The 13,362-nt window shown below is 39.4% G+C and overlaps 4 protein-coding genes across 7 annotated transcripts; all 4 read left to right on the top strand.

Annotated features, from left to right (window-relative positions):
* The first annotated feature begins 149 nt into the window (after positions 1–149).
* Positions 150–3,478, top strand: LOC100118839 (ATPase family protein 2 homolog). Of its 2 annotated transcripts, none has more exons than XM_031924687.2 (6): positions 150–555; positions 632–810; positions 853–1,062; positions 1,140–2,524; positions 2,607–2,873; positions 2,954–3,478. In XM_031924687.2, exons 2-6 carry the CDS (start codon positions 633–635, stop codon positions 3,287–3,289), a joined length of 2,376 nt encoding a protein of 791 aa, XP_031780547.1. In that variant the 5' UTR covers positions 150–555; position 632; the 3' UTR covers positions 3,290–3,478. The 2 variants fall into 2 exon arrangements, with proteins under 2 accessions (XP_031780547.1, XP_016838560.1); XM_016983071.2 differs by having other exon boundaries at positions 303–555; positions 877–1,062.
* A 162-nt stretch (positions 3,479–3,640) lies between these two features.
* Positions 3,641–5,449, top strand: LOC100118878 (alpha-tocopherol transfer protein-like). Of its 3 annotated transcripts, none has more exons than XM_001602701.5 (5): positions 3,641–3,884; positions 4,114–4,424; positions 4,537–4,900; positions 4,978–5,245; positions 5,335–5,449. In XM_001602701.5, exons 2-4 carry the CDS (start codon positions 4,138–4,140, stop codon positions 5,233–5,235), a joined length of 909 nt encoding a protein of 302 aa, XP_001602751.1. In that variant the 5' UTR covers positions 3,641–3,884; positions 4,114–4,137; the 3' UTR covers positions 5,236–5,245; positions 5,335–5,449. The 3 variants fall into 3 exon arrangements, with proteins under 3 accessions (XP_001602751.1, XP_008204858.1, XP_016838561.1); XM_008206636.4 differs by having other exon boundaries at positions 3,647–3,884; positions 4,099–4,424; XM_016983072.3 differs by having other exon boundaries at positions 3,675–3,787.
* Positions 5,450–5,767: 318 nt separating this feature from the next.
* Positions 5,768–13,324, top strand: LOC100118942. Its single transcript, XM_032596424.1, has 11 exons — positions 5,768–6,016; positions 6,605–6,915; positions 7,099–7,462; positions 7,530–7,793; positions 8,923–9,232; positions 9,425–9,788; positions 9,865–10,111; positions 11,171–11,247; positions 11,947–12,251; positions 12,328–12,691; positions 12,860–13,324. Exons 5-11 carry the CDS (start codon positions 8,946–8,948, stop codon positions 13,115–13,117), a joined length of 1,902 nt encoding a protein of 633 aa, XP_032452315.1. The 5' UTR covers positions 5,768–6,016; positions 6,605–6,915; positions 7,099–7,462; positions 7,530–7,793; positions 8,923–8,945; the 3' UTR covers positions 13,118–13,324.
* LOC100118906 (alpha-tocopherol transfer protein-like) lies at positions 6,629–7,787 on the top strand. Its single transcript, XM_032596425.1, has 3 exons — positions 6,629–6,915; positions 7,099–7,462; positions 7,530–7,787. Exons 1-3 carry the CDS (start codon positions 6,629–6,631, stop codon positions 7,785–7,787), a joined length of 909 nt encoding a protein of 302 aa, XP_032452316.1.
* Positions 13,325–13,362: the final 38 nt, after the last annotated feature.

Genomic DNA, 13,362 nt, shown 5'->3' with positions numbered 1-13,362 from the left:
GCGCGTATGGCCTGTGTCTGTTTTTTTTTTATCCGAGGAGAAGTGCGTGCGTAGGTGGTAACGGATGGCGTTTGCTTTATCGAGCGAGCTGCGCGTGTGTATATTTTTATTTGGCAGGAAATTTGATTTTAAAAGGGCCGGTACACATTAAAAACCTTTTTCTTTTTTTAAGTTTGCGTGTATATATCGCAACAACACTTTATAAGATCTTGTAATTTTAAATAATGTTGTTGACAAACGATTACTCTTGAATGAATTTAATTTTATTAAGTACACTGCACCAATATTTAACTGAAATTCATATGATTTTAATAGATTTGGAAATTCTATTGATAATTCAAAAGTATTGCATATGCAATACAGGCAGTTTTACAAAATGTCCAAGCCCGGAGTGCGCATCCGCGCAGTGACTGTAAACAAACGCAACAAACACGTGCGTAAAGTGCCGTAAACTCTGTATAGTTTTGAGGTTAACACAGTGATTAGCAGTGTTTGTTGGTCATCAAACACTTGCGCGCAAATCAAATTTAAGATACTGAGTATAGCGACAAACAGGTAATATTGATAATGTTTTATTGGATCTTGAATCAATATTGAACACCGATAAATTATGATTCACTTATATTTATAGAATGTCATCAAAAGCAAGAAAAAGCTTATGTCCGTGGGTGACATGCGACAAATGTCAGGCTACTCTGGCACAGAAGGATACAACTGTACACGAGCAAAATTGTCCACCAAAAGAACCCTGGAATCATGGATTCATTCAAAATAAGACTCTACACAGCACGATAGACGTTTATAAATCAGGTGATTGCTAAAACTATTAGCCAAAATAAAGCATTTTTGTAGCTGTTTATAAACCAAATATTTCAGAACTTCCAGAACGTTTGAGTGTACAGGAGGCAAACAACATGGTTTTCATGTCTGAATCAGCTTTACAATTATGTGAAATTGCAATAAGAGATCCAGTGCTTATCAAAAGCAAAGATAACTTGGTGGTGAAATCTGCTTGGCCCACGAATGATAAAAGTTTAACAACTGTATTGTTAACAAAATCAGGTAATTTCTTAATACATTTAAATTGTTTTGAAATTTTTATATACAAATTAATGAAGGATTGATTGATATTTTGTTAGCTATTGAATTGGATAAGCTGGAAGGATTGGTGAGAATTGAGAAATTTCAATCTTCTCCATGTATGGCCCATGAAATCATAATAGAACCTGTTGGTAAAAACCGCATAGAAACATTGACAACAGATTTAAGTGTTCTGATAAAAAATTACAATCATGAAAGAATATTTAGTATTGGCAATAGAATAAGTATTCCATACTATGGAAAAAAACTCATTTATAAAATCACGGATGCAAAGACTAATGAAAATTTAGTAGATAAGTTCTCAAAGATAAGTATATCGGATGGCACAGCTCCTACCTCTTCTCTATTTGTAGCACTTTATTCAACAAAGTGGACAGTAGCAGAACATTCTCAAGACAGGGGTGAATCAAAGAAACAAAGAAAACACAGATTAGAGTGTGTTGGTGGTTACACGAACTTGATCGAGGACTTGAAAGATGCCTTGAATAGTGGACTTGGAAAATATGATAATGTGGAAGAGTTTGATATGAGTAAAGGTATACTATTGTATGGACATTCTGGAGTTGGAAAAACTATGATTTCTGAAGCTCTATTGTCAGAAATTGAAGCACATGTAGTTAACATAAATGCATTGGTTGGATGCAACAAAAATCTCAAAGAAACGGAATTGCTTTTGAAAAACTTGTTTAATGAAGCTTTGGAAAACGCTCCTTCAGTTATATTTATTGATAATATTGATTATTTATGTCCTAAGAAAACTAGCTCTATGACAGAAAAACAAGTTCTGACAACTTTAGTAACACTCATTGATAGTTTGCAAGATAGTAACAAAAATGTCATGGTTTTGGCCTTGACTGCAAAACCAGATGCTGTTGACTCTTCTCTGAGGCGACCAGGAAGAATTGATCAAGAGTTTGAAATACCTGTACCCACAAGACAAACACGAAAAGATATTTTGCTGAAAGTAATTGAAAAAATGCCACATTCTCTTAGTGACGAAGATATTGAGCAAATTGCTTACGAAACACATGGTTTTGTGGCAGCAGATATTCGTGGTCTATGTTCACAAGCTTCAAGAAATGCTAAAAGGAAATCGCGTGCCAGTTCCATATGTGATTCTAATGAAGTTTTGGTAACCAGGAAAGATTTTAATCATGCCTTAGCTGTAGTAAATCCATCAGCAATGAAAGAACTTTTAGTAGATGTTCCTAATGTAAAGTGGTCTGATATTGGTGGCCAAAAAGATTTGAAACTAAAACTTACTCAATCATTTGAATGGCCTTTAAAGCATCCCGAAATCTTCCCCAAATTAGGGATAACACCTCCAAAAGGAGTTTTGATGTTTGGTCCACCTGGTTGTTCTAAAACTATGATAGCTAAAGCATTAGCTACAGAAAGCAAACTGAACTTCCTCAATATAAAGGTAATGTTCCAATATTTAAAATCTTTGACATGTGGATAATTTTAATTTTTGAAATTAGTACATAGTTAAAAAAATATTTCAGGGTCCTGAATTATTTTCTAAATGGGTTGGAGAATCAGAGAAAGCTGTCAGAGAATTATTTAGAAAAGCAAAACAAGTAGCACCCTCTATTATCTTTATTGATGAAATTGATGCATTAGGCGTAGAAAGAAGCAATTCTAGTAATAGTGGAGGAAACAGTGTACAAGACAGAGTTCTAACTCAACTGTTGACTGAACTTGATGGAGTAACATCTTTGGGTGATGTCACATTGGTTGCAGCCACAAACAGACCTGACAGGATTGATAGAGTAAGTTATTGGTGCGAGATTCAGTACCTTTATTATGTAATTGACATTTTCATGTGAGATATTGTAAAAAATTTTTACAGGCACTACTCAGACCTGGTCGGTTTGATAGGTTGATATATGTTCCACTACCAGATGATGACACTAGAATGGAAATTTTCAATATTAAAACGCGTAAAATGCCTCTTTCCAAAGATGTTAATTTAAACGATTTAGTGGAATTGACTGAAGGATATTCTGGTGCTGAAATCCAGGCAGTTTGCAATGAAGCGGGTATGAGAGCTCTGGAGGAAGATTTCAATGCTACACAAATCACGACAGAACATTTTAGGATAGCTCTATCAATTGTGAGACCAAGAGATCATTCTGATTTAATAAAAATTTACAATAATTTTTTGGCCAAGAATAGTAGAGAATGAAAAATGTAAATTTTTGAATGCACACATGTTGTACATACATCTCTTTATTAAACAAAACTTTTTTATATACATATATTTTTCAGGCTATCGTGCCTTGTATTGTACATAAATTTCTGTATAAAAATGCAGCAAGTTAGTTATAATTTCAGTCTTTCGAAATAAAATAAATCAAATCAATTTATCAAAAAACAAATAACGTATAATCTGCGCAAACCTTCCACTGGCTGAAAATAGAAGGAAAAAAACGAAATCACAGTTCAATAGAACAATCCTCACGCGATGAATCTATTTAGAGCGTCACAGGACACGAGGCAAATATACCCGGACGTAGTCGATGTCCCGTGTGCTTACGTTGATAATTCGTACCCTGGCGGCGGCGGCGGCGGCTTGCTTGCGGTTTCGTGCGGTAACTCAGCGCGTGTATAAGTGCACTCGTGTTGTTCCTCGCATCCGTGGGCGCGTGATGGTTGCATTTTTTCCCGAATGGCTTTTATCGAAGTAAGTACCGCCGGCGAGAGCAGTATTTAGCGAGCACTTCCAGCGCGCGCACTGCAAAAAGCGCCTTTTCTTATTCCTCCTCTCTTCTTCGCTGCGGGTGAGTTTTTCCACGATTTTTCTTCGGCTTCGGTGTAGTTTTGTGCTTTTTTACTTGAAAATAAAATTGAAATTGACGTTACGCAAAAAGCGTGGTTCATTACATTTTATTTTTATCTCAATCAATCATCAAAGATCATCAAAGATCTCTGAATCTCTCACTAACGTGTACGCAATTATACAATTATACTCCCGCATAATCGCGAACCGATCAGAATTTCTAATCGCAGAATCACTGACGCATATCGCAAGCGATGGAGACCTTGAAGAGGCCTACCGTTGAAGAAGAGTTCAAGAGGAATCCCGAACTCACCGAGGACGACATGCAGCATCTCCGGGATTGGATAAAAAAGCAGCCCCACTACCCCAACGCGATCAGCGACGAAGACATCGTCCTCTTTCTCCACAGCAATTATTACAGGATGGAGCCGACGAAAGCTACGATCGAGAATTTTCTGACCTGCAGAACACACGTCCCCGAGTTTTTCAGCAACAGAGATCCCATCGGCTGCAAGGAGCTCCGAACTGCTATGGGCACCGTGTAAGATTTCGCTTTTTCTTGACGATTATGCAGCCACAATACTGTACTTTCTTCGGCGCGTAATCGCGAGCTAGACGAGTTTGAAAAATTTCGTAAACGACAAATCCGACAGGTGCATGCTGCCACTGGAGCAGAGGACACCCGAGGGCTACGGGGTGCTTTACACGCGGCTGATAAACTTCGAGGTGGAGCGATTCTTCTATTACGACACTATGCGCCTCTTCAACATGATAGCCGATCTGTGGGTCCTGCAACACGGAACGATGAAGGGCCACATCCTGATATGCGACATCCAAGGCGTGACGATGTCCCACGTTCTGCGCATCCCTCCGATCGGCGTGAAGAAGTTCCTCTACTATCTCCAGGAAGCCGCTCCGATCAGACTCAAGGCTCTGCACTATCTGAACACCAGCTCGGTCATGGATTTCATTCTGGGACTTATGAAGCCCTTCATGAAGAAGGAGTTGATGGATATGGTTGGTTGTTGTATGGATCATCGATGACCATTCGATTTTATATAATTGTATCATTGTTTTTGGGCGGACTTGGACAGCTCCATCTTCACCCCTCGGTGGAAAGCATGAAGAAGCACATGCCCACCGAGATTCTGCCGAACGAGGCAGGCGGCAAGGCCGGAGCGACCTCCGAACTCTACGAGAAAGTCTTGAAAAACCTCGAGGATCATCGCCAGTACTTTCTGGCCGAGGAGAAGGAGACGCGAGTCGACGAGTCGCTACGCCCTGGTAAAGCCAAGTCCGTCAACGACCTCTTTGGCATCGAGGGCAGTTTTAAGAAGCTCGACATCGATTGATCTCTGCGCGGTAGATAAATATTTTCTGTTTCTAGCTATTATATTTTTCGTACGGAATTACGATAAACTGATGACTTGCAATTCGTTAATTCGTTATAGGTGCTGCGGAAGAGCAACAAACTTTACAAGAATGACTTTCAAATAAACTAAAGATCCTTCAGAATGTCATTGCTTTCTGTAAGAAATACGCAAATAAAAAATCTTATCCAACGATCGCAATTTATAATTCTATTCACATTTATGGTTGTACACGCACGCGCTTCAACGATAAAACTCGCATCTTATATATATATATACATTTGCGCCGCGCGCACGCAGCTATACAAGAACAAAAAGCGCTTGGCTATTCAAAAATGTATTATGCCCTTGTAACGCAAGTTATATATGACAAGCCGGTATAGACAATCCGATATCTAAGCTCGCAGCTCTCATCTAATCTCATCAAAGCGCAAAGAAAAATACTCAAACGTCATCTTCGACTCAATGATAAATCCGCTTGTGTATTATATCCGTGAGATAGCGCTGGCGCTGAACTATCAATCTCTTCTATCCTCTCTGTCTCTCTGCGCGCTTTGTGTGCTGTCTGTCTAAAATATGCGCAGTATGTCCAGTGCGACTTTTGGCCTCTATGCCTACACTTTTGTCACTCATTTTTGTCGGTACACGATCTTCAACTCGCACTTTTCCCCCAATGAAAACAGCGTTACGGCCGACGTGAGCATTATTAGTAATTAACGCGAGCACCTCCGCAGAGCGCACGCGCATTACGACCTACCGAGCGGTGAGTTTTTACGCAGACTTTCTTTTTATAATATAGTTTAAGATTTTTCGAGATTAAGAGCTATATCTGCGCCGGTGACGGCTTTAGATTAAATTTTCGCTAACGCAATAAACGCATTGCAATGGGATGACAGAGCTGAATCTTAACAAGTATTAGACGCATTATGCAGAATATAGTACGTAATAGACCGCCAGGAATATCGCGAGCATAACCCGGGGGAAATCGTCGCATCAGGCTTGCGATAAAAAAAAAAAAAAAATGCTACGATAAAAATTCCAAAATACATCGCTTAATTCGGCTTCCTGTGGAAATATTGGGGCTGCGAGCAACTTCAAGGATGCGCGATCTCGAGAAGTGACACTCAAAGCAAGGCAGACCACTCCCCACTTCTCTTTTCTGTATGCAAGGCGTACAGCTGCTCCGTAATACCAATAAGCCAGTCGAGCAACTTCGCGTAATGTATTTTTAGACCAAGTCCGAGCATCAACGGCTATTATGTGGATCGTCTACTTTTTCGATGGAAAACATTGAAAATGTTCCTTGCCAAGGATTTAGAACTAAAAACCGCTTGTCGCTTTTGTTACGCAGCCGTAAAGAAGAACAAAAGCCGACATGAACACCGTGAAGAGGCCCTCGGTTCAGGAGGAACTCCAGAGGAATCCCGAACTGAAGGAAGTCGATCTGCAGCATCTGCGAGACTGGTATACCAAGCAGCCGCATTACCCGCGCAATTTTCCCGACGAGGATTTCGTCTATTTTCTCCACGTCAGTGACTACGAGCTCGAGCAGGCGAAAGTGACCATCGAGAATTTCCTCACCTGCAGGACCCACACCCCGGAGTTTTTCAGCAACAGAGATCCCGTTGGCTGCAAGGAGCTCCGAACGGCTATGGGTACTGTGTAAGATTTCTGTTTCACGTATTATCTTTTATTTGCGTTGTAAGTACGATCGGCTGCGCGTAATCGGCGGCGGGTTACGTTTCCTGCGATATCGCTTACGCACCGATCGGTATAGCTTCTTTGCTGAATCATCGAGGTAGAAGAATTGAAAAATTAAAAAAAAAAAAACATGTTTACGCACAGGTGCATATTACCTCTCGAGCAGAGGACACCCGAGGGCTACGGCGTGTTGTACACGCGACTGATAAACTACGATGTGGACCGATTTTCGTACTACGATAATATGCGTCTCATGAATATGATAGCCGAATTGTGGGTCTTGCAGCAAGGGACGATGAAAGGCCAAGTCATGATATGTGATATTCAAGGTGTGAAGATGTCGCATGCACTGCGGACTCCACTCAGTGGTGTGAAGAAGTCCCTCCACTATCTGCAGGAAGCTGCTCCGATCAGACTCAAGGCTCTGCATTATTTGAATACCTCCTCGGTTATGGATTTCATGCTGACACTTATGAAGCCTTTCATAAAGAAGGAGCTTATGGATATGGTCAGTATGGATTATTATATTCTTGTACGATTATTCACGAATATATAACTATTGTCCGATTCGACAGTTCCATCTTCACCACTCGGTGGAGAGTCTGAAGAAGCACATGCCCATCGAGATTCTACCAAACGAGGCGGGGGGTAATGCTGGACCGATCGACGAACTTTACGGAAAAGTCTTGAAAAATCTCGAGGACCACCGCGAGTACTTCTTGGCCGAGGAGAGGGAGATGCGAGTAAACGAGTCGCTACGCCCTGGCAAAGGCAAGGCCGCCAAAAAGGTTGCTGAATTTCAAAGTAGCTTTGAGAAGCTCGACATCGACTGATACGAGGTATCTAATTTGGTCATTTATTTTTACACTTGGTATTCTGTATGCTTGCGATGTGCTGACTTTATTTTGCTTCTATAGGTACATGGGAGCGTCCAATTTTACATGAATAATGGGCATTATCAAAAATGAATAGAAATCCATTGTATTCAGTCGAGATTCTCATACTGTTAATGTTGTATAATTTTTGTATCAGTTTTAGAACGTAAAATTTAAAAAGGAATAAAAAAGATCTCATATCCTGCAATAAAAGTATGGCATAGAATGGATTTTAGCAAACCTTATACTTCAACTATAAAAGTGTCTTACGTACAGTCGCTGCATCGCGCAACTGAAAACATTATAAAAAACGCTTGATTATTCAAAAATTGATTACCTCAACACCGACCCGACCAGCTAATAAACTAAGTCGTAACAGTCGCCAGCCAGCTGTCACCTATTAATCGCATTTTTTTTCATACACGAATCCACAATCCAATACCTCATCCCAATATCGTATTTATAATAATTACACACATACAGCCTGCATTATGTCAATAGAACAAACCTCCCACGCGACAAGCTCTCCTCGCAGAAAGCGCAAATAAAAATACTCGAACGTCATATCTTCGAGTCAATGAAAAATCCGCTTTTGAATAATATCCGTGAGATAGCTCTGATATGCGCTTAATAATTATTCCTGCGCGCGTTATAGAGCTGTGTGTTATGCAGTCCATCCCGCAGCGCACAAGTTGTCCTGTACACTTTTGTCGCTCGCTTTTGTGGGTACATGATGCTTGCAATTTTTTGCCTTCGAATGGCTTTTAATGAAATGAGCACCGCTCGACGAGAGCAGTATTTAGCGAGCACTTCCAGAGTGCGCACTCGACTAACCGCCGGTTTTTTTCATCTTCACCCAGGTCAGTTTTTCCGGGTTCTCGGAATTTTAGTTTTATAACATTATCTCTCAGACTCGTGCACTGATCTATTGCGCTGCTGGTTTATTCGGGATTTTTGTTTTCATACGATAAAATTAATAATTTGTGACCGCGGCGGTGTGTTTTTTTTTCTTTTTAATTTTATTTTCCGCTCGTTGTCGAGCCACTGCACGTATTACTTCAAGATCATACTTTTGTCAATTTATCCGTCTTAGGATAAGAGAGAACAGAAGCCGGCATGAACACCGTGAAAAGGCCTTCGGTCCAGGATGAATTCAAGAGAAATCCAGAACTGAAGGAAGTCGATCTGCAGCATCTAAGGGACTGGAGTTCGAAGCAGCCGCATTATCCTCGGAATATCCCCGACGAAGATCTCATTTACTTCCTCCACAATAATTACTACAAGCTCGAGCCGACGAAAGTGGCCATCGAGAATTTCTACACCTGCAGGACACTCGTGACCGAGTTCTTCAGTAACAGAGATCCTCTGGGCTCTAAGGAACTTCGATCGACCATGGGAGCTATGTAAATATCTCTATCTTCAGTATCACTAACGGTTTACACTCTATTGTGACTTTATCTGTAGCCGATGATTGCAGATTAACGATACACTAAAGACGTGGACGTATATCAATCTTGGCGAGACTGGTTGCAAAAGAGAACATTTTTTTTTTTTGCAATCTTCTTGCAATATAAATACTGTATGTAAAATCGTAGGTGTATTATTCCTCTTCCAAAGAAAACTCCCGAAGGCTACTGCGTGCTTTACGCAAAATTCATCAATTGCGATGTGGAACAATTTTTCTTCAACGATGGGATTTGCTTGCTTATGATGATACTAGACTTGTGGATGGTTCAACACGGCACGATGAAAGGTTTATCGTTAAACCTCGATCTGGCCGGTGTGACGATGTCACACGCTCTTCGGATCTCACCTATTATGGTCAAGAAGTTCCTGTACTACGTACAGGAGGCTAATCCGGTCAGACTCAAAGCTGTGCACTTCATGAACACTACGCCTGTTGTGGATTTCATTCTAGGACTCATGAAGCCGTTCATGAAGAAGGAGCTCCTAGACAAGGTCAGTACTCCTCGATATGGATATTGTTGACGAGAATTTCGTCTGATGGGGTAATATTAGGGATACTAATTTGCAGATCCACGTGCATTCTACTTTGGACAGTTTGAAGAAGCACATGTCCATCGAGATTTTTCCGAACGAATCGGGTGGAAGAGCTGGCCCGATCATTGAAATGAATTATAAAGTGATCAAAAATTTGGAGGACCACCGTCAGTACCTCTTAGCCGAGGAGTCGGAGATGCGGCTCAACTTGGCATTACGTCCCCGCAAGTCGACCAATGACCTCTTTGGTATCGACGGTAGCTTCAAGAAGCTCGACATTGATTGATGTAAGCATTGATCTTTTATGTATTTAACATCGCGATGCTCTTTATTGATTATTTTTGTCCAAATTTGTTTTAGATAAGCACGTAAGGGCTGCCTTGAATCGCAATGACCACTATTATGCTTGCTTTATTTTCTTATAGTCTCATTCCAAATGTGATAATATATACTTAAGATTGAAAATTTAACGTGTACTTTTACATCGGTGTCCGTCAATACCAGTTAAATTTGTTTTTCACGTAATAATATTGTATAGTTTTTCTATTGCTGTAAGTGCAGTTTTTATAATATTAGTCGTAAAAAAGTATTGTAAATCTTTGAAACAATAATAAATAGAAAATCTCAATTTTGTAACTGCCACTTGGCTTAATTCTTGTCATTTCTCAAGTAAAACACGCTCTCAGTATTAGCCGCTGTCTACACTCGTTCACCCATTTAAATAATTATCTCTATATCAAAGTATGTTTTTCGCCAGTCAAAGTATAGACGATGTGTGGCAGTCTGTAATTGCAAATTGTTCATTATCATCGCGAGCACGTATAGACGACTCGATTTTTTGTGCTACAGCGGCAAATGGAGTGTAAGTAGCATGTTATTTACGTCACGCTCTCCTAGTGATCCTCATAAGAGACTTTTATCCTAAACTATTTTGCGCTTAGTAACGTCGGATAATGAGTGTTCAGATGCTAATTTTTTGATCGTATTTACATAGCAATTTTTTGCGTTTCTTTTATATACCCATACATTCATAAATTTGAATTTTTTCAATTTAAAAAAAGCCTTTGTATTATTATTGTTTAAAAGGGTCATCGTATTATAGAGTATATGCATATACACATATACAGTTTTCAGAATTTTCAATTTGAAATTCGTACGGGCAGTTTGGCAACAGCGTGCGATATATGTGTTTCTTTAGCTCACGCACGTGTAATTGATAATTCCTACCTACCCCGCGAGAGTCGAGCAGTTTTCTCGTCGCGATGCTGCACGTATATTTCACTTTTTCTTGCTGGTACATATCTGCAGATGGATGATGGTTGCAGTTTTATGAAAATAAGAACTGGCGTTGAGAGACATTAGTGTTTGTCGAGCACTTGTGGCGCACAGGCGAGGTGCGACTTTCGTACTTTTTACGGTGAGTAATTTTCTATTTACTTTTACAGTTTTGAGTTTTATTCGAAAAACGAAATTTTATTTTACGATCCGACAGATGTATATTTTAAAATTTTTAATTATCAGAGAAATATTGATTGAAGCTTTATTTGTTTGTTTGTATTAATTAATCTCTTTTCACTCTCTGAGTCGAATCAATGTAGCATTAATTAATATGCGCGCATGTAAATATATTTGATAGTAGATTGATTGATATACGGTTTCTTTTTAATTAATATTCTATTGATATCATAAAGTCAAAAAGGAAATTTAATTAGATATGTGATAAACGGTAGCATTTCTTTATGAGAGTATATTGCCAATCAACGGTTATAATTATTCTGTGAATATATCAATTTTCTGCGTTAGATTCGCAATTGTATATTGACAAATATTGACAAAACTTGACAAATATTGAGAGATAACGTGGACTACTGTGCAAGTGGAGCAGTGATTGAGCAATACTAAAACTGCCACATTTTAAAGAGATCGGTAATTTTCTTAATTTTATCCTGTCAGCATGGAGGTCGAGCCGATCTCGAACATTTTTTTTCACGTTGATACACTCACGCACATATTCTCAATTTTTTACTTTCGCAATATTTCACACTTTTCTACAATAAAATTCACTTGTATCCGAAATTACTTTTTAAATATGATGACTATTTTATCTTTTTCGTAGAATCAAGATATAATAGAAATGAACAAGATAAAGAGGGTGTCAGTAGAGGAGGAGTTTAAAAAAAATCCAGAGCTGAAAGAAGAGGACCTACAACACTTGAGAGATTGGATCAAAAAGCAACCGCACTACCCAAAAAACATCTCTGACAGCGATCTCATTATTTTTCTGCACAGCTGCTACTATCGGTTGGAGCCAACGAAAACCTGCATGGAGAACTACTACGCGTCCCGAACTCACGTTCCGGAAATCTTTCACAACAGAGATCCCATTGGATGTCGTGACATCAAATACACAATGGAAACGTTGTAAGATAATGGAAAAAAAGAAAATTTTTTAATTTTTACACAAAAGAAAACTTTAGTCATACCCGTACACCTCTAGACATGTTGTCCCCTTGGACCAGCCGACACCTGAAGGATACCGGGTGTTCTATGCACGATTGGTGAACTTTGAAGTGGAGCGTTTCATATACTACGATGGTTTGAAGTTATTCAATATGCTACTGGACTTGTGGCTGATCGAAAACGGTACGATGAAGGGACACGTGCTCGTCTGTGACATTGTAGGGGTACAAATGTCTCACGTTCTACGAATTCCACCGGTCGGCGTCAAAAAGTATCTCTTCTATCTTCAGGAAGCTGTACCCTTAAGAATCAAGTCCTTACACTTTATGAACACTACTTCTGTCATTGACTTCATCTTGGGTCTTATGAAGCCTTTCATGAAGAAGGAGTTCATGGATATGGTTAGTATCTTTATCGATTATTGAAAACACTATGCGATGCTGATGATTCGAGTAGGTATGGATTCCAGTGGAGTCCAATCAGACGCATCAAACCTCTTGACTAGAATTGCAACATTTTATTATATTGTAATATAAAAAGAACGACAAAATTTTATACGCACTTTCCAGTTGTACTTGCACCCAACGCTGGACAGCATCGGTAAACACTTTCCCGTTGAAATATTGCCAGACGAGGCTGGTGGCAAAGGTGGTTCGATTTACGATCTCTTCAGCAGAGTCAGCAAGAGCATTGACGAAAACCGTGACTACTTTGTCGAAGAGGAGGCAACCATGCGAATTGACGAGTCACTGCGACCTGGTAAGGCCAAGAACGCCTCTGATCTCTTTGGCATCGAGGGCAGCTTTAAAAAGCTCGACATCGATTGATAGATAAAAGTTTCTGGTTGGCGATAACTTTTTTTTAAGAGAGGTAGAGTTTTGATAGTTTTTTGAGTATACATTTAAACTTATAGAGTGTAGAAATTTGTATTTTTCAATTTTATGATTGCTTCGTTGTAAAAATAAAAATAAATAGCAAAATGATACCGTCAATAACATGTAGAACAAAATATAAATTACAATTGATAAGTTAAATTTCTTCAAATTATTCTAAAACCAATGGTAAGTACTAA

The sequence above is a fragment of the Nasonia vitripennis genome, chromosome 2 (genome assembly GCF_009193385.2).
Source record: "Nasonia vitripennis strain AsymCx chromosome 2, Nvit_psr_1.1, whole genome shotgun sequence".
Taxonomy (NCBI): Eukaryota; Metazoa; Arthropoda; class Insecta; order Hymenoptera; family Pteromalidae; genus Nasonia; species Nasonia vitripennis.
The sequence above is the reverse complement of the archived record's forward strand: the minus strand, read 5'-3'. Positions and strand labels throughout refer to the sequence as shown.